The sequence below is a fragment of the Topomyia yanbarensis genome, chromosome 2 (assembly GCF_030247195.1).
Source record: "Topomyia yanbarensis strain Yona2022 chromosome 2, ASM3024719v1, whole genome shotgun sequence".
NCBI lineage: Eukaryota > Metazoa > Arthropoda > Insecta > Diptera > Culicidae > Topomyia > Topomyia yanbarensis.
The window spans coordinates 332,774,572-332,796,125 of NC_080671.1; the positions used below are offsets into that span (position 1 = coordinate 332,774,572).

General features: G+C 38.4%; 1 protein-coding gene across 1 annotated transcript in view; it reads right to left on the minus strand.

Annotated features, from left to right (window-relative positions):
- Positions 1 to 19,832, minus strand: part of LOC131683944 (uncharacterized) — a 42,747-nt gene extending 22,915 nt beyond the window's left edge. Inside the window, exons 1-2 of the mRNA XM_058966360.1 lie at positions 19,289 to 19,832; positions 8,048 to 8,430 (exon numbers count right to left, since the gene is read on the minus strand). Coding sequence (XP_058822343.1) covers positions 8,048 to 8,430; positions 19,289 to 19,320 — 415 coding nt within the window. The 5' untranslated portion in view covers positions 19,321 to 19,832. The remainder of the gene's footprint in view (positions 1 to 8,047; positions 8,431 to 19,288) is intronic.
- Between the last annotated feature and the right edge of the window lie 1,722 nt (positions 19,833 to 21,554).

Genomic DNA, 21,554 nt, shown 5'->3' on the forward strand with positions numbered 1-21,554 from the left:
CTCCATCACATTTGGACAATTATACCTAAACTATTAACGTTGAATAAGGAACGTGATATGATTCTAGGAACTGACATATATTATTAATGGAACCCGAAAGATCAAAGTGAATGCAACAATTTAATAATAATTTAACGTTAATCTATGTGCATGACTAAAACCAAAAGCAATCTAGTCTACGATAACCGGATAAATGTAAGTATACACTGATCCAATCAGTCATCTAGGCAGTCGTGCGAACATTGTACATTCTAACAGAACCAGTTATGGACGATGTGTTCCGGATTCACCGCCCGTTGGTGAAGGGGTGACGTGATAGGACGACTCAAAGTCTGTCGAAGAATCCGTATAGCTGTTTTATTGGCACATAGCTATTTTTTTATTCGAGCGTCATCGCAGTCCTAAAATTCAAATAAGCATGCTTCTCCATCTAATTTCTTTGTAGCAGCAGCGGCAAGATTCCGATTCTTGATCGATAGTATTTATCCGGAGTTTCCATTATACTGGCCAGCACTCCTCCGGAAAACCCTAACATTAAGGCATTCACAGCGCTACAGTTAGTGCGATGCTCGGCGACACCAATTAAGTTGATCAGTAAGGAAGTGACAGTCATTTGGAATATCCAAGGGTGAATTGAACCGTTGTAATTGATCTTTTAGGTATATGTATCACGTCATTCGCAGGGGCTTTTAAATGTAAAATGTGAAGGTTGTTTTTTTCGGGAAGTCCCTGATCGATTACGTCGTTTACGCATTTTCCCACTATTATTCATTCTTGTAAAACGACCCGTCGCCAGCATGAAGTGTTTTTTTTGTTTTGTTTAAAGTTCCTCCCAAACGACTTCGTTAAGAACTCAAACCGGATTTTAGGTTTTTTCGTCTTTTGGTGCACATTCATAAGTGCTAACGCGGTCGTTTAGTCAATAAATTAGAAGCTTTGCGAAGTGTTTGGTACAAAAAGTCACACTAATTACAATGTGGCCAATCATGCAAACAGATAGAACAGTGTGATAGAATTGAGATTCTCATAGGAATGTAGTCCATTAAATATGACAAACAGGATTACCTCGACTGACCGATTATCGCTAATAAAATATTCACGTGCTTTGAACTGACCGATTTCACACGCGATAGTCATCGTGTAGGCGCACATAAACCGTTCATTTCTCACCCTTCATCACCCATCGGAACGTATCACGGTTGTATGTAGATATTATGCAATTTAGTTCTGCTCATTCCGCCCGAGGTGGGCTTTGGCAGCTGTAACTTAACATGTGTGTGCTCAATACGTACGTGTACGTTGATCGGCCTTCAGCGAAGCCTATCAGCTGAACCGTTTTAAAGATCTATTGCGTACAAGCAGATTCCAGAGTTGCATTGTTCCGGAAGCAGTTCTCATGATTCCCTTTAGTATGGGTGTAGTCATTCATAATTTGAATACCTACGCTAGTAAACTGGGTCGACGTTTGCTTTTATTATTAGGTGTTAACTAACTAAGATGATTGATTATACCTAATACAAAGTATGCTCAAGCAACCTAACCCAATACCAATTAAGCACCATACACAGCAGTGTTTCATATCCTAGAGAAGTAGAGTATCCTAAATGCTCAGAAATACCGTTATTCGGTTTAAAGAATAAAAACCTGTTATAATCCACCTAGTTGAGTGATTGTGCCTTTCTCATTTATCCAAGCTATGATTCATTAGCTGCTTATGTTCAATACAATTGTGAAAATGTCTATCACATTCTTATTACACTTAGAACGTATTCCACGACTACCACGAAAGTCAACAAACGAAAAAAGACATTTAATAAGCTTAATGAGCATCAGCTCAATGTTATATTAATGTGATCATATTTTGAAAGGCTGGTGGAATGTTTTTAAAAGGGGTTGGGGAAGGGGGAATAGCAGAGTGAGAATGGTAAAGAGAGTATGCAGAATGGTAAAGAGAGTATGCATCAGAAATCCTAAGATGTTATTTCGTTATGTGGATGTGGATGAAGGGAATGGAGGTGGAAGGGTGGTCCAAAGGGGGTGGTAAGGAAGGAGGGAGGTGTATGGGAAAGAGGGGAGGGGCGACGAAGTACTCAACTGCATATTATTCTCTCCATTTGAGACCGATGTGACTTTAATTGTGAAATATGCCCGAAATCCGGGACTTCCGAAATTTACGATAGTGGAAAAGATATTCAAAGAATGTTTGATTAGCAATCAGTGATCTAGACGTGCGAATCGTAGTAATTTGGTGACAATTCCAATAGTTCTTAATCTCTAAAGTATTACGATTTTAACGGTTTATGTGGGAAGTTCTAGAGTTGTGGTACCGGTAATACCGGTACCGAAAATCCCGGGAATACCGACCCATTTTTGGTACCGTAATACCGGTACTGAACAAAACCCAGTACCGGTATTTTCGGTACCATACAATTTATTTATGAAAAATATGTGGACTCTCTTGGGTCGCCCCTGTTTCAAAATATCGGTCTGCAAGATGACTTTTAATTATATTAATTACCTTCTTTAAGTTTAACATTACTAGCTCCCGTTGTACTGAACGGTATGTTTAAAGTCCTTCTTTATTTTGTCGAAATTAAATTTGAAAGATCTTGTACTAAATTTCAAAATATTCACATGTAGCGTAAGAATTTGAATTTGCTATGCTATGAATTTTTTTATTAGCGACATTCTGATTGGTTTCCATTATTCACTGGGTGGCGCGTAATAAGACTATAGTCTGAGTCATGTCTTTAGTTTGCTCTTAAACCTTTATTTATAAAAGAACGAACAGCGATTTAGTAGCTAACAATTTTAGACTTGGTGAACTACTCCATTTGTAATTGTTAGTGATCGAAAAATTCAGCAAAACTCCATAGTTTACAGGAAAGCAAGGAGCCTTGGTATGCAGGTCGAAACCAATTTATAGAAAATCAAGAGAGAAACCTGCCCGGATTTACTGCCATTGTCGCTTTGATTTACTGTTGTTAATAGTGTTTCTTACATTTACCATCTGTTGAAGTCGACAAAAGTCGCATCGCTTAGCAGTTATTGATTTCAAAGTGACCTAGATTTCGAAATAAAAGAAGGTGCCGCATACGAAAAATATTTTCTGCTGAAATGACTCGTGCCATTCCGAATAAATTAAAAACAATAAACATGTTTTTTTGATCAGCACAAATCAATCATCTGAGAATAAGGTCATCAGTTTGAGCATTATTTTTAACTTTGAAGCTTTTTTCGATTTTTTTAAAAAATATTCGAGTACCGGTACTTTACCGGTAATACCGGTACTAAGGGCTTCAGTACCGTGGTACCGGTTCTCTCCAAAAAGGGTCGGTACTGCGAACCCTGGGAAGTTCCAGTGTAACTTTATAACCAACCTGTAAAGCCGGAACCAATTTTAATGAACAAAATCTAATGAATAATAGTTTTCATTAATGAGAAAGGCACAATCGCAACACTAGGTGGATTCAAACAGGTTTTTTATAGTAAGGTTTAAAAAGCTTCAAACGCCTGGCCTGTAGTGCATGGGCATTGTGTGGGACTAACGACTTACGTTCGTGCCTAACCACTAAAACATTCCTTACCAAGTTCCTTACTCTTTACGGCCTTCTTCCCCACGGAACTACGTCAAGGTATTATTTCGGATGGGGGAGGTGGGGGCGTTGTACTTTCGTCGCACCACTTTCTTCTGCCTTATCTCGGAGCCTCACTTGGTTCATGAAATGGCTCGACCTTTGAGCTTTGATTTAACTCTCGACTCTTCTCTTGCTTCTTGTCTACATCTGTTACCTCGCCGTTTAGCTCTCGTCCCCGTGAGCCGTTTAGGTGCTGATTCGAATCTTTCAGCTCCTGGCCTTTTGAAGATCTATTCGGATAGTCCCCGACGGTGAACTCACCCAACTTCGACCGATAGTTCCCCGACGGAGGAATTTCTCCCGACACCGATACCCAATTCCTTGAGCCATTTAGCTCCCAGCTTTATCGAGATCGACTCGGATACTATCCTGCTCCGACTGAGAGTTCCCCGGTAGCGGAATTTCTCTCGGTACCGGTGTTTGTTTCGCCAATTACCTCCCATTTGCGTCACGATTATGTCGGATAATCCACGGCGGTGAATCTACCCTACCGTGAATCTCCGGCGGTAGATTGCTCCCGATACCGATGTTCGTTTCCGTGAGCCATTTAGCTCCCTGCTTCCTCTCGATCTACTCGATCTAGTCTCCGGTGGACCTAGCCTACTCAACGGCCAGTAGGTGCTGAGGTCCATCCAGTGATTTGGAGCGTAGCTTCCGGTTCACTAGTGCCCCACCGGCTCGCTGCTAGCTATTCGACACGGTATACTCATACCGAGTCCTCGGCGATGTATCTGGCCTACTCACGAGCTGCCCGGTAGGGTGTCGAGATCGGTCCAGCTTTTCTGGTGAAACCTGACGTCCGATTCACCCGACGACCCGAACAAAGTGCTTCTTCGCGTACTACTCAACTGGTCCCCGGTGGTGGCCCTAGTCCACGCCGTCGGAGAGTTCCTCGGCGGTAGAATTTCTCCCGAAACCCATTTGTGGTTTCACGACGGCGTTCTAGTCAATGGCGCTACTTTGTTGGTCCCTTCGCCACTTTCTCTGCAGCTCGGAGAGTATACTCGTAACCACTCTGTTGAGATCGTCCCAGATATGCTCGTCGAGACACATCTCTTCAACGATATTGTCCACTGACACACCAGGCATATCCCTTCGGACTTCTTCGAACCTAGGGCGTTCGAAGACAACGTGTTCCGGTATTTCTTGCACAGCCCATTTGGGATGAGTCAGTGGGACCACCTTCCTTTCTCCGCCTTGTCCCACTCTTGCGGCCACTAAACCAGCAAGTCCGCTCGGACCAGTCTCCTTACATTGTGTGCATTTCCTCGCTGGTAGCATTCCACGTCCTCATCCAGAGTGATGTAGATAAAAATCCGATGATATCGTTCTGTACGCACTCGCGACACGAACAGCCATTAGTCAAAACGTTCTTGTCAACTTCGTCCGGTTCCGCTTTGAGCTCAGCGCAGCACTCCAGACCGATACGCCATAACTCAGTATTGAGGAGGAGACGTCTCGTGCTGCCTCTTAGTCCTCCGTTATTCGGCATGATCCTTGCCAATGCCTTCAGCTGGTGTCGTTGGGCCTTGATCTTGGCCAACACGACACAGTAAGCATTGCGCCAGCTAGCGTCTACTTCTTTGTACAGCTCCTTGCAACAGGTGGACTTACCAAGCACGTTTAAAAGCGGCCTTAGCCGCCCGGAATGTTACCTTACACTCTTCTCTGACAGCTTCAGATCTTACTCTCTGAACACGTCTTCTGGCTTTTCACAGGCAGTAGGCACGATGCTGAGCCTTTCATTCCTCTGATACACCGGACGCCGGCAGTTTCTTGACTCCATTTCCCAAGCCATTACGATGATGGATTCTCGCCCGGAACCTTCAATGCACAGCATTACATCCACCTTCGCCACCGCTTCCAACAATCTAAAATATCTTGCCTTGGCCAGTCTGCTACATCACTCCACGGCCCAAACGTTAAAATCTGCTCCTATAAGAACCGGCGATCGTGCTCCCAACGAGTCGGTTAGTAGATCCAGCATCCGATTATACTGCTCTGGTATCCACTGTGGGGGAGCTTAACAGCTACATACGAACGTTTATCCTGGTGATCACAATGCCTTCTTGTGTGCTATCCACCACCTCTTGGACAGGGGAACCGCCCATCACTTGGATCACCACCATCCTTGCACTATCCACCACCCAGTTGCAGTTATCGGGAGATACACGATACGGCTCTGCAATAATTGCAACGTCGCACTTCGCTTCTGTTATTGACTGCCACAACAGTTGCTGTGCAATGTCGCAATGATTGAGAATAAGCTGGTTTATGTCCATCACCATTGACCTGCCTTCGCCTTTTTGTACTCTGGGGATAAGATGCCTCCGGTTATGTGGTCCTTTCCGCCCTCCTTTGTGTAGGTTCGGTTGCTTTATGCAGTCTCTAGCAATATATCCCTTCTCACCACATTTTCAGCACATATAAAATCTGTCCGAGTCTTTACAGTTTGCTTGATGACCGAAACCCAGATACCTGAAACACTTCCTCAACATGATTGGTATCTGTTCTTTTTCCAGATTATATTACTCTATTAGTGCGCTCCCCACTTAGTCTTCCGTTGTGATCTCGTCCAGATTCATGCACTCGACCACTGCTTCCTGAATTAACGCTCTCACGTTCGCTTCTCCTTCCACTGCTTCTGCCCCGAGTTCCCGATAGGTCAAGTTCTTGGTTAATGGATCCTTCTTCAGCTCGAACAGCATCTCACTTTTCGGAGTGCGCCTGGTTCTTACTACGTTCTCCTCCAGCTCCTTTAGCTTGGGATCCTCTCTTACTCTTTTGCGGATCGCAGTGTACGTCACGCCGTCATTTGCTTTGACAACTAGAGCGTCTCACTTATACCAATCCTGGTGTAGTCGAAGGTATTCTTTCCTCTTTACCTTCTTTACCTTCTTTTCATCCTTTTCTTTCTATTTTTTCCACCTCTCTTCGACGGTTTTTACGGTTCGCCATCTACCTTCCATTTGTCGTCTCTTACGCTGTCCTTCACCGAACTTCGTGGGATTCTTCGGTTCATCCTCCTCTTTTAAGGGACGGGAATACCAGTCACCCTTCGACGTCTCATAGGCTTCTGTTTTGGCTACCTCCGTGGTCTTCAGTGCCTTTTAGGAGTTTTCAGCTCTCTCCAGTGACGCTATCTGTTCGCATTCGGCGGCTGTAACGGATTAGACCCTTATCTGTCCGTGCACGTTGCCCATGCTTTTCAAGAATTCGTAGAGCTCTTCGATTTATTGCCTCAGCTTCATCACTGCTGGTCTTCTTGGGTAACACTTGTTTACGGCGTGCGCTAGCTTTCCTTGGCGTCCTATTGGTCTGTCGCCGATCGTGCTCGGTATGGCTTCCCTGGGCTTCTCTCGCCGCTGTTACGGTTGCGTTTGCTATTGTACTTGTTCGTTTTGCTGGATCGGCGACCTCGCTTGCCTACCTTTGGCGAACGGATATACCACATTTGCCCCATTACATTTTTTCTATTTTTGTTGCTCTCTTTCTCTCTTTTTGTGTTCGTGTAATTTTATTTGTTTTAATCAGTGATTCTCAACCTAGGGTCCAAGGAACACTAGAGGCTGTGATGTTGTTTCTGGGGGTCCGCGATGAAAAATGTTTTTTCCAAGCGCATATTGAAACTTCAAGTCTTGTTTCCTAACAAACTGAAAATAACATATTGATAGCATACAAAATTGATGCTTATCCACAGCAACCAAGACTGATTTCTAAGGGGTCCGTGGTATGAACAAAATTGAGAACCGCTGGTCTAAATTATAATCAATTTTTACCAATCTCGTATAGAAAGAATATGCAATCACTCTAAAAATCGTGGTGTGTTCGAAGAGGGGTTACCCACCACATGTCACATGGTTTGGTTGGGAGTTATCCACCGCCCTCACACACCCATCCTCTCATGCCATTTAATGACCCAATTGCTATACTATGTCAGTTTCATATCTTTCATTTACAACAAAATTGATTAAGTATAGCTTAATGGGAAATTAAACGTAATAAATAATCGATTGGAGATGCTACTTATTGAAGGTACACAATATAGCATGCATTGGATAATTCGCAAATCCAAAAAAATAAAATTTCCCTCCTATGTATACTTCCATGAATTCTTCAGTTGATGCTTACATGCCAAGAAATGTGACACATCCACATTATAGTGATGAAGCAAATCCCTGAAGTGCTAGCTCCGGTAGATTCTGATTATAAAGTATTACCTAACCACCAAGCCATACAAAGGTTCAATCAAAGTATCTCCCGCCACTCAATCCTCTGGTTCGAGTGAGGGCAGATATGTACTAACCTATTAGACGCTTATCGACAACAATAAACGTTGCCATCACAACTGTTACCACCTTGGCTATTGAGTGGAACCAACTAGAGTCGTTAAATTGAAACACACTCACCTGAATTGACGATTTGACCGCCAACTGCCACGGCCAACGAGGTCAAACTGACAACAGTTAACAGCAGACTCCAACCTTTTTGCCGCTGATGCATTTGAAGGTACTGGCGCCGGTCGTTGCGGGTCGTCATCTCGTGTTTGTGTATGGTCATTGAATAATTACAGGCACTACCTAGTAAATTTCTTGTAAATGATGGCACTATTGCTACTGCTTCTGCTGCCACTGAGACAGATGTCAAAATGAGCTGGTTGGTTGATTCTCGCACGTACCTATACCCTCTGGGATTTGTGGTTTCTATCATTTGGTTCACATTGTATAACGACAAGAACGACCTGTTTGGGTATAATACCGGGGAATTCCTTGATCCACCGGTGTCGCTATGCCTGGAATAAGAAAGACGTAGAAAACTGGATCAATTTTCATTATTCTGTCTTTTTCGTTTGATAAACTGAGTTGAAATCATTATCACTAATCAATGTGATGTCAGATGCGTGCTTCGATTTCGTGAACACCTTTACATTTTGAACCTCTCACGCTTGATAATTCATTAACTGACACTATCTGTTTGTAGAATGGCATGGTACACATTTGAGCCACGGTAATGATCAATTCAATTAATCATCAAAAGTTTTTTTTGCTTTAGTCTGCTAATGCCATTTCGTCAATCCGGTAAAAAACAACTAAATAAATGGAAGGAACTGTATTTGTCAAAACAAACGTTTGTTTTTCCACTACGCGAATCATAAACAATAATCCCAATAATGATGTCAATAGGTAGGTTATCTGTTGACTCTTGTCAAATATTTACTCGTTAACGAGTTTTTTTCAATCTACCTAGAAAAAAGATATAAAGTAGTTTATAATAAAAGCATAGAGCCGGTGACACGCTGGAATTCAAATGGTACGAGGCTTTAAATCGTGTCGACATTCGTTGATAATTGAAATGAAATTGACCTAAACCATAGCATCTCATAATATTATTCGTTAGTGTTTTGAATCTACGATTTCACGAGCCTTGAACAGTATTTGAACTTTATCTTGCCGGTGTAGCGATGTGAACGAAGACACAAGCTCAGAGCTCGAGACCCTATACAATCTACTGACAAACAAGTTGATGGTGCTTGCTGATGTATATTTAACACACTAAGCATGCAAAAGACCTTGGTTTTTATCTGCTTATTGCCTACTAGCCTACTAGATACGCCTGAAGCACTTACCGAAGAATCTATTTGAATTGGTGTTACAAAAATTAACCTTATAACATAATCTTTCATTTCAATTTGGATAATCCGTTTTAATTAGGTACTCCCCCAGGTAAGCAAACCGGTGAAGCCAACAGATTAAAACAACAAACCTGACAAAGACCGGTTAAGAAATCTTGATATATACATTGGTCAGAACAATAACAATAACTTATTCCATAATTAAGCAATAAGTGATGGCGCGCAACGAAATCAAAAAAGATGCAAACGAATTAGCTGCCGAATTGTTCCGGTTTGAAGCCTTTGTCAGCCGACAACATGCACGAGAAAACAAAATTTTGATGTAAGTGTAGGGGCTATATATTTTTTCGGTATGCCGATTAACTTTGTTCATTCTGCCAAACTTAATGTATGAGCATTTGAAGATTTCATGTATTACCAAATGTAAAAATGTATTCACCAAGTTGTATTGAAAATTAAATAAAATAGAAAACAAGGCAAGTAATTAACTATTTATGGTGTACATTTGAGTGTCGAATTGACGTATTCTAAAGTGAAGAAAAGTTGAATCACTGTTCAAAAACTGTTTGTTTACGGTAATTACATAATTTTGAAACCGTCAACTTTGGATGTTTGATATCTTCGAAGAAGTTTTACAACATAATACTGCGCATCTTCTAATAAAGCAGTTTTGGTGACTAATTCTCCTAAAAGTAATCATGGAAAATTATTTCTCAACAACTTAGAAACTTGCCGGAATTTCCTCATTGCACAGTATTACGTCTAGGTTCGTTTGTTTGTGGTTGGAGTCTCTAAAGATTACATTAAATAATTTATATTCAACTAAACTTAAGAAAAAATAGTTTTTTTCGTTTTATATCTCGAAATGCTGCATGCTTTCATGGCCTCCAGAAAGTTGTTTCGAATTACTGTACCAAAAACTTTGTTGAAGACACCAAGTCTCTTATATTTTAATTACTTCTAAGAGGATGAATAACTAAAATTCCTTCAAAGCAAATTTTCTTCGATGATATTAAACCTCCCAAGTTGACTGTTTCAAAATTTTGAGATCTTGATCATAAAAACGCTATTGATCTACCTAACAGTGTGACCCCTTTCTTATAACTCTTATTCATATATTATATCGATTGAGAACATTTAGAATGTATGATGTTTCGTGATGTTTTTGATAACACATACTGCGTGGGACATCAGTGTGAGAATAAAAGTAAAATCAAATCAATGGCAAAGCAAAAGAAAATGGCCTTCAAAATAGACCGACAATCGAATTATTACTAATGCTTACTAATATATCTAAGTTCTTCAATCAATGCATTTTGTATGAAAAAACTGAAAACTGTTGACAGATCGTAGAGCAGCATATTACGAACACCGTTGAACCAAACGATATAAAAGTTCCCATCATTGTGTATATTCTCAATAGCTAGTGATTAAACAAATGTATTTCTTAGGTTACTAATCCTAATGCCCGAAAACAAATTAAAAAACTCTCAAGATTTGATTTTTTGTAGGAAAAATCGTTAGCATTCTTGAAAAATTTTTTGCTAAACCCTGAAACACTAAATTACTGACTAATAACAAATGAAATAATGTTTGTTTTCATTCCATCATTTTCAATTGAGCGATTCGCAAGCTATCATGTTCACCGCAATCTGAAAAAAATGCACATTGAAGCAAAGTATCATAAGTTCATTGATTTAAAAAAATGCAATTAAAAATATCATAAGTATATTCATAATAACCTATCATGGATACTTTGATTAATAAAATATTGCTATATTGATTAGAGAACATGATAATAATTCCAAAACTTTGTTGATTTACAATATATTTATATAAACCCCCAAAGTGTGTCTATTAATTCAGGACACCCTTTTCACGTAAGCTATCCTAACAAACGAATGAAAGGGAGTAGGCTCGTCAAATTTCGGAAGAAATCGTTAAATTAAACCCTTAATAATCTGCCAAAAAGTTCGATGAGCAAATAATATCCTCAAAAATGGGGTGCACCTATTAGAGATGGACAAATTGATTCAGTTTAGAGAGTGAATCGTGTCCGATTCACCCACAAAAAAGCGACACTTGACCGACTCAGTGACTCATTTGGGAAGTTTAAAGTAGTATCTGTTTGATTTTTATTTTAAATAGATTTTAACTCATTCTATTTGCTAGCATCATAACGATCAGAGATCAGAAATATTGACATCCCATCGCGTACATGAAAGAGGAACGAAAACCCACCACGCGAAAGGGTATGTTTAAGTTGGATTTCTCGTCTTATTTCGTCGGTGCAACGCATTCATTCAGTTATTTTCGGTTCAAGTTCTACTTCAGTAGCAAACTGGTTTTTTCTTTGTGTGCTAGTCCTGAGTGAGATTATCGTGCGAAAATGTACTAGGCATAGTAACGCAGTTCAATAGTGCTCTACAATTTACACGATGCCACCTTCTGCCTTCAACTTGTCCGCATATAACAAATGAATGCTTTTTTTTGGTAAATAAATTTCTTCAGAACAGAGAGCATTCTATTCTGTGTGAAACATCAATCAGATTTTAAGTGAATGAATGAGGGAGGCGGTTAAATTGAATGTTGGCTTCGGTAAATACATGTAAAAATGGGCGATAGAAATCACATTCGAGTTTTAGCTTTCGCCTTGAAAAGGTTGTGTTTGCTAGCAAGTTGTAACAACCAAAGCTGTACTAAACGTAAACAGGCCTGAAGAGTACTTTAAGTATCGAATCAGATCCTGGTGCTGTATTAGTGCACATAGACAGGCAGTATTGTTCAATGTGGTATATATAGGTGTGGCAGAATACACGGTTTGCTAGTGTTGGCAACCAAAAATATGTAAACAATACAGAAGCACAACGGGTTGACGTCATAGCGTTGACACGATTCAATGAGAGCGGAACGAACGGTATGACGAAAGCAAGTCGATTTATTTTGTGAATACTCACACCACTCATGTAAAATTCATTTCACAAATACCAAAGTGCCATCCATACCTGTATATACTACATTGAGTATTGTTAGCTTCGATGACGATCGATCGGTAATGGTGTCACATAGAGCACTCTAGTTAGAGTGTGGCCATTAGGAAGAAGAAGACGCATGGCGTATCCAAATGAGCATGAAATTTGACATATACACAATAGAAATACGTCAAATTTCATGCTCGTTTGGATACTTCATGTGTCTTCTTCTTCCTCATGGCAACACTCTAACTAGAGTGCTCTAGTGCCACACGATAGGTACAGCGTTGGCTGCGAAGTTTAATAGTCGGTACAACGACATGGAATTTGTCCCGATTTATCTTGAAGCAAAAGCAGCCATGCTAATATTCCAGTTTAAACTGGATTCTTCCAGGTCAAATTTGGTAATCGTCCAGTTTGATAAAATATTATCACAAATAAAATCGAGTTGTCTGTTATAGCCACGGTTTGTTTATTGCCCTCGATTAATTGTTTCGACACTATTTCATTCTATTCCTTTGCTAGTTTTCCTTCTGTAAAAAATAAATGAAAAAAAAATTAAAGGCATTTTCTCGCTATTGAACGTGAAGTACTCAAGCTTAACGACAACTAAAAAAAATCTGGAACTGATCTGGAACTGTTCGAAGTGCAAATTAGAAACAACACTCGATGCAGAGATAGTCTTGGTCTCTATCAACAGCGAGTGTCGAACTAACATTCCTTTCCTTCCCCGGTAGAACAGCAACTGACGTGGCCGACATCTTTATTGACCATTATATGAAAATGTTGGATCAGTAAAACATGCAACGATTTGAACAATTTGCTCGTCCCAAGCATCATTTTTGGGTTTATTGTGCATTTTGACTCATTCGGTCAATCACGAAATGCAACTACGGACAGTCTACCTCAGCTATGCTATAATTTGTAACAAATCAAATGCAGTTAAAACAAAGTCTGGTGAACCCTTGAAACTGCGTCTGTATTAAAATTGTCATACTCTTCAAAAGCATGATGAATCTATCGAACAAGATTTGACAGATACAGGAGACAAAGACCTAATCATCAACACACAGCAGATAATTAAGGTTCAACTTAAAAAGCCTCGAAAAGCGACCATCTTTGAAACGAAAACAGCAGAGTTTTTGAATAACGTTTGAAAAATTCTAGTTAAAATCATTCGATAGTATTCTAAGATACCCCGAATATATTGAATGATTTTCAAGCAGATTGTGTAAAGGTTCGCGAATTTTTTTTTTTTCGTTTTCAAAGATGGCCGCTTTTTGAAACTGTTGAACCTTACGTAGTAGAATTTTGAGCATTAAATTCAAGAATGATGATATGATACAATCATTTTGCAGCCATTTTGAGAAAATGTACTATTGAAAGAGTTTAATGTACCGAGTGAAATCAGTATCTCAAGAAAATGGGAGGAACTGAGCTGTTTTCAAAATTTTTACCCGTAGCTTCGAATGCATAGTGGTCCTGAATGTAAATTTAGCAGGAATTTTAACATTTTGCTAAAACTAAATAACTTAACCTTACAATATGTTTAGGAAAATTGTTGTGCTTTGCAAGGTCCTTTTTTTCATTTAAATAGATGCTAGAGTGGTTCTAATTTTGGCAAGATTTTAAATTGAACTTTTTGTAGAACAACACACTACCCTTTGGACAACTTGAAGATTATTTTAAGGTGCTTAACCGTTATGTGTCCAACAAAAAAAATACCTTTAACAGGTCGACGAGGGTACCCGGGCACCCACAAATTGAATAGCTTATAACTTTGGCTTTCTTCAATCGATTTGGACACTTTTAAAAGCTTTTGATTCAGGAGCTCGTCCACTTTTTGATTTTGTAAAATTGTCTCGGAAGTCTGTTATTTATTTTTACAGGATCATATGGCAATTTGACCTCGGAATGGCCACTCACGGCCCCACGGAAACCTGCTCCGTAATGTCTGTTCCGGGGTCAAATCACCTAATGGTTCCAAAAGTACGAGATACAGCCTAGGGGAGACTGAGGAGACTTGATCCCCTTTTTTATTTTTCAATCCTACTCCGTGGAATGGTACAAAAACTTTGTATTTTTTGTAGTTTTATATTGTTTCTAGGGTTGACTGATAATCATAAAAAAAATTACATGGAAATATTACACTGGACATGAGCTATGAGCATTTTTGGAAAACAACAAAAAACTAGAAAATTCTTTGATTAGTGGAGACTCGATCCCTAATTTGGGGACACTTGATTATTTTTTGAAAACGTGTTTAAAAGAGCATGTAGGGTAATAAGTCTATTTTTACCCTTTTTCTATTATCATCCTACCCATCTGAAGCCTTTGGTTAGAGTAGCGTCTGCCATCTTTGCTCAACGCATTGGCTCAAATGCTGTTGCGATAATTAGGGTACACGATTAGAGTTTTTGCTGCGCTCAAACAGAAGATTTTCACCATTCTCAAGACAAGTTTGTTATTATATTGGCTCTTAATAAGAGCCGAATGACCTTAAGGCTAAAACCTCTATAATCGAAATAAAAAATGGCTCCTAATAACAAAGCAAAGAAGTTGAAATAATAAAATTAAAAATGAAATAATGTGCTACCCTCCCTAATAGGACAAAAATAGGTACCTAACCCCATTCAATGTTATAAATGTATTGTGGTATTGATTAAATTGTTGTGGTTACATATTACTATTTTTGATACTACATATTACGCATCTCTCACAAGGTTTTTTTTTACGAATTCCCCAAATCTCTGTACAATTATTTGAAAGCTGTCGTTATTATGGTTGAGGAACGTCAAATGTGGGATGCATGGTTGCTACGTATACTGTAGTAAACAATTACAGTTAAGTTTCTGTACGACGAAGCGTTCATTTTTGACAGTATTTTTTTGTTATTTTATGGCAACAATGATTTCAATTGTTCTGGTGTGGATTTGGTTATTTTCAGTGGTGTGTATGAAGCATGGCGAAGGGGATCAAATCTCCACGAATTTGAAGGGATCAAGTGAACCCATAGCATCTATTTCAGCAAACTTTAGTAAAATCAGCTCAATCATAACGTATTCATATAATTGACATTCTCCTGTAATTTTGTATGCAAAAGTATAGTATGTAGCGGGTGACTTTATCAATTGTATAAAAGTTTGAAAATTTAGAAAATAAATCTTCTTCAGTTCTTCTAAGATTTTTTTCCTTAAATCGGTAAAAATTCGGTAACACATGTCCAATTTATTTTTTTGTGTTAAAGAAACTTATGTTTAGATAAAGCTGCGCAACTTTCTAGTATATTCGATTAATGTATATCCGCCTTTGAGTTACAATGAGGGGATCAAGTCTCCCCGGGGATCAAGTCTCCTCAGTCTCCCCTACTGAAGTAATGCCAAGAATTTTGATACCCACATTGCCAATTGTCCATTGAAATTCACAAATAGTGTCCCAGCACTGGAAGATGCCCGGAACCGAATGAAGTAACCCGATTTATTATTACCAAGTCTAAAAGTTGATGAGTTCCTGAATCCAGTAAAAAGTATTTTTAAAGTCATTAATGAAAAATCAAATCTGCAAAAATTATATAAATAAAACCATTTAAAAAAAAAAAACTCCCTAATTTTTTTCGGTAAATTTCTTGTAAAATGAAAAATACAAGAGATAGTGCTCCAGTGTCTTTGGCTAAGTTTTCGATTTTTTTGTTTCTGGTAGACTATGAAACTATCTCGAACCATTAAAAGTTAATTTTCTGATTTTAATAAATTTACAAATACCCTACCCACTATTTAAAATGATTGAAAAAATCTTTTAAAAGGCAAAACTTTAGTATGAAAACGAAGCTATATTTTTATATTGCCCACCGTGAAAGTCCATTAAACATACTACCAAAAGTCAATTCATGAAAAACCAAATTTTTAAAAAATTTCAGTTTTTAATTTTTGCTAACATATCCTGTAAATAGTTTTCAGAGTTTGTGAAGGGGAAAATTTTCTTCTAATACATCAAAATTCTATCTTCTATTATTCAAAAGATAAAAGTACTTATAATATCAAAAATGGATTTTTTGAAATCAATTTTGTGAAATTTTAGAAAATATCGCACTCGCCGAACTGCAATTTTATCTCGAATTATGACCTAGTATGTAGTTAAAATAGAATTATCGTTTGTGTCCCCGAATAAGTGGTATTGATATTCCAAAGAACTCCATTTTTGGCGAAAAAGTGCTCATAACTTTTCAACGATTACGACCATAGTTAAATATGAGGTACAATGAAATAAATTATTCGTCTTAAAACAAGTTATTTGAAGACTACTTTAGTTTTGAATTAATAACGGAAGAGTTATTTGAATAAAACAGTTTTTCTAGGAAACACAAAAAACACCCTAAGCTTAGATTTTAAATTTGTTGTAAAATGAAAAGTACGTCTTCAGTAAACTTTTTAGAACTTGTTGTTGTACAACATCAGTTGTGCGGCTGTATCCAGAATGATTAAAAAGTTAAAGTTTTGATCTTGGTAGAATTAGAACTACCCTAGCTGTTGTTTTAACAAAAAGAAGGGGCTCACAAACTACCAAAACGTTTCCAAAGGCATAATAAGGCTAAGTGATTTAGTTTTAGTAAAATCTCAAAATTCTTGCTAAATTTGCATTCTGGACCACTATGGAATGAGGTAACACTTGCTAAAGACGCTTTTAAGATATTATCAGTGTATCTATTAATAACTTCTCTGGATTCTGCATTATAATCAAGCTTGGTTAAGAATACGATCATCACTTTTCATCAAATTGGAGTTAAAATTAAAGCAGGACTAAATACGAATAAAACACCGTAAATGCCTTAGGTTCGTTGCCCAAGCTTGGGAATAGTTTTCTTTAACACATACGAGCTAGTTTTCATCTTGCTTGGTGTATGCCATACGGTCATACTCGCGAGCAACACTTTTTTCACAAAACAAATAGTAGTTGTAGTCCAAACAAAGTTAATTCGGAAAATTAAGTGCGTTGTATGCTTGGACGAATTACTGCATAGCGCGAGCGACGGCGAGCGTAGTAGAATGTTTGGTTTCGCAAATCTAGATAACTGATGGCCATGTTATGAACCAATAGCAAATATTTTGAATTCGAGAATATAGATTATCACAATTTGGGCGAAATAACTTCGTGTTGATAGGATCCCTTGTTTGTGTTATAGTCATCAGTGTGATTCCAAGTCATAATTATGTTACAATTTATAAATATTGAGTTAATGTACAATGACAGCTGTTCTCAACCTTTTCCGTACCACGAACCCCTTAGAAATCACCCCGGGTTGCTGCGGACCTTCACGGATAAATATCGATTTTGCATGTTATTTTCAGTTTGTTAAGAAACAAGACTAGGAATTTCAATCTGCACTCGGAAAATATATTCTTCTTCGCGGACCCCCAGCAACGACTTCACAGCCCCGTAGGGGTCCGCGTTCGGTGAGGTTGAGAATCACTGTACTATTTTCTATGGGATTTCCAATCCTTATGAGACTGATTTACGATCATAGGCAGTATATTTGAGTAGAGAAAATTTAGCTAAAAACTATTTTTTCTCCACTAAGGAGAAAACTGTTTTAAACCACATTTGCGCGTAAATATCACAAAGCCCATAACTAAATTAGTTCTTGGGGAGGCGTTTCGAGTTCCTTCCATCAGAATCCGACACTAATTTAGTGACAGGAATAAACTTGCACCGGGCTGTCGCTAGCTCCAAAAAAACGAAAACACTATTTATGTTTCTGAGCAAACTCCTAGTCCAGCGTGATGTCCCGTTCTTTTCTTGTCCCATTAAAAGCTTGCTGACCTGAAGTATAAGGTTAGCTTAAAAAATCAAGGTTTTTCGAGAGCCACTTTATCAAAATATAAAACTACACAAATTGTATGAAAAACTGAGTCTAATATAATAGAATATCTAGCCATAGGTAGGTCTGTTTTAGAGGAAAAATGAAACCAGCGTTTGAAATGACTTGATCTCCAACATTGTAGAGATTCTAAAGTTTTCCACCACTGCTTGTTGAATTTTACTATTTCACAACAATTATTCTCCATGTAATTAATTAAAACTGGAAATCATACATTTAATAAATCTACGCCCTAAAGTACTCCGAAAGTTATGCAATCATATTTAAGCAACAAAAAAAACGGTAAATTCAAATTCCAAGAAACACCCTAAACCTTATTTTAGGTTTCTGATACAAACTATGAAAACAAGATTATAGACGGCGCCGGTGGTTGAGTGGTAAGTGTGACCACCATTCATTCTAGTTGCCCGGGTTCAATTCCAGCTGAGGTCGTTGAGATTTTTCTGAGGTGAAAAAATCTGTGGTCACGTCTTCCTTCGGAAGGGAAGTAAAGCCTTGGTCCCCGGTCTATGAGTTTTCTACTTATTCTCTGTTCAACTTCAGCTAGTCCAGCTCGATAACGGAGTAGCAGCCAGGGGTGGTCGCACAAGCTCAAGCTCAAATAATGAAAAGAAGATTATCTTCAGCACGCTTTCTTGAACTGTCTACAACTGTTGGAAAAAGTGATGCTCTGCTCGTACTAACAAAAAATAACTTTTGCATATAGTAAGACCCATCCCGCCGCTATTTAAATAATATAATGGGTCTTTAAGCTCTAATGTCCAATATGTTTTTTCTATGATGTACAGGAATCCATGACAAATATTTATAAACACTGTTGGCGTCAAGGAACACAAAAACTTATTTCGATAAAAATCAATTCGCAGTAGTAGAAACTGCTTTTGGATTTTCTGTTGCTCCAAATCAAATCATAATAGTTCAATTGTTCATTCTACTTCATGATCATGTTAACCATAAATATTTCAAAACGTCGAAATTGTACCAAATTTTTTTTTTGCAGCTTTATTTTGTAGAAGACGGGTCACTGCGATCAAAATTTAGGTTATTTTTCGCTGTTAACCAAAACTGTTGCCAGCAGCACCTTGTAAACATGCAGCAATATTCAAGATGCTGAGTGATTTTCTTGCTCTAGATCAAGTACGCATCTACCTGAATGCTAAACATTGCTTACCTGTAGGACTTGTGTGACAGTGAACTCGACATGCATGCACACGCACCGCAACCAAGAACTTATCGCAGAGTTATCTATAGCTCAATTCGTTGTAGACAAGATCACGAGTATCACCCAATGACTAACGTAAAGATAAGAGATAAGCACACTTTGAACAGTCCGGCTTTTCACGTTTCGTTTGTCAACGTTAACACGGCACTTGATTTTGTTTGCTGATTCTCTCACTTGTCTGCACACTACTTGCCACTTGTTAAACTGTGATAACTGATGTTGAACTATAATACCATGATGAATACGCTAAATTTTCGACACACTTGATATTGACATTCGAAAAGTTGTAATGTAACAACATATCAATGATTGCAGTTGGTTATTTGCACAATTTTCTAGCTGCTCATTTTAATTTTCATTTCAACAAACCACGTTTCACAATGCGCTCGAAATTGATCAAAACGCTTAAAGCTTAGCCTCGGATCCACCAAGTTGCACGTTCTTTCAGTTCTTTCCGATTTCTCGCGCAGTGTTTAAATTTGCGCGCACTTTCGGTGCCTGTGAAGAAGCAACTGATGTTGACTTCTCGATACATGGGTAACTTTATGCGGCTGACCAATGCGCGGTCAACTGAGCTCACGACGCGACGCCTGATCGGCTGGGAAATCACCGTCTAGGGGTGAGCGAGCAACTATTGAGCTGTGGTTGGTGCTACCCCAGCAGGCGTCGTGTTTTCAGAAAGAACGGTAAACCGTTCAAGACGCCTAAATGTTGCGCGCACCTCGCTTTACTGCATTGTTAGACTACTCGAGGTTGATGACGGTTCAGGCGTGTGTCTGCACAAAAAAATCATAATATTCACATCAGACTATTGACACGAATCACTACGTTTGGCCTCGTGATATTTGAATGTCATTGCCTCCTCTAATGTTTACAACCGACGTGAGAAATTACTGTATTACACTCAGGAGCACACAAATCACCGAATAACATGGAGAACGTGCCGTTTAGACTAACTATATTCTAGACATATAGGAACTTACGGAGAAAGTATTTTTCGCTATCTTTATTCTAACCGTTCCACTTATCCATTTTCAATGTGTTTCCTTTTCATTTAACATTATTTTTTATTTAAATTCATATTTGGTTTTAAGTGTGATCTTGGAACCCGAAATTTGATGATGTGGGAGCATTTTCCAATTTGTTTCATACCCATTCGATTGACCTACATGTAATGAGATTATTTGGGCCTTATTAGGGAAACATTTGAATGAAGCTATATTATTCATAATCTATCTCAGAATAAAGTATCAGTGTAGAATTTCTTAAACATCTAAATACTAGCAGAAATTTCCCTTTTTTATTCTGTGCAGCTATTCTCACTGCATCAATGCAATTATCATGCCTTCTCCTCCAAATCTGGTTGAATTGCAATGCCTTATATTCCGTTGTGCAGAAAAATGTCAAAATATATACTATAGCAATATAGCTATATAGCAATCATGGACGTATACGCATGATTTTGAAATCGAATCATTTCTTCCTCCGAACAAAACAAACATAAAACATTGTTTCAGTTTGGCCTTCTTTTCTGTGTGCAGTATGCACCGTGCGGCTAAGCAAACTTTTCACAGGTTGCTGCCAAAACATTATCTTTTCAGACGTGGCCCATTCATTCGTTCAATGGGTAAGGGGGTATAATACGCACCAACGGGACAAAACGCCCCACTTCTATTCCGAGGATTCTTGACCTATCTGAAACGTAAAAATGATTAATAAGAGTATCATTAATAAAATCAACATACTAAGTAAGTTTGCCATTTTTAACCCTCAAAAAGGCACGCGGGTCTTTCAGGCCCGGCCGCTAACGATTTACCTTGATTTAACATACCCTCGATTTAACATATTTCGATTTAACGTAATTTTTACCTCGATTTAACATACATGCAACTTTTTTTTAAATTTTTTTAATGTCAATGTTACTAAAACAAAATGTTAAGAATCAATATCAATTTTATTCTATGATCCACTTCCAATGCTTAAAGAAACATAATTTATTTTCGTTTTTTCGCTAGATTATGATTAAGATTCTGAGATACAAAAACATTCTTATTTTGATACCGCATAACAAAATGAATACACGAATTTGTGGTTCAAGTTATTTCCTGATAATAGTTTTATGAGTTTTTATGTGTAAGCTAAAAATAGAGAACTGGAAAGATATGGTTGATGGAAGGTATAGGACGGTGACGAGATATTGGCGGACGGTGAGTCC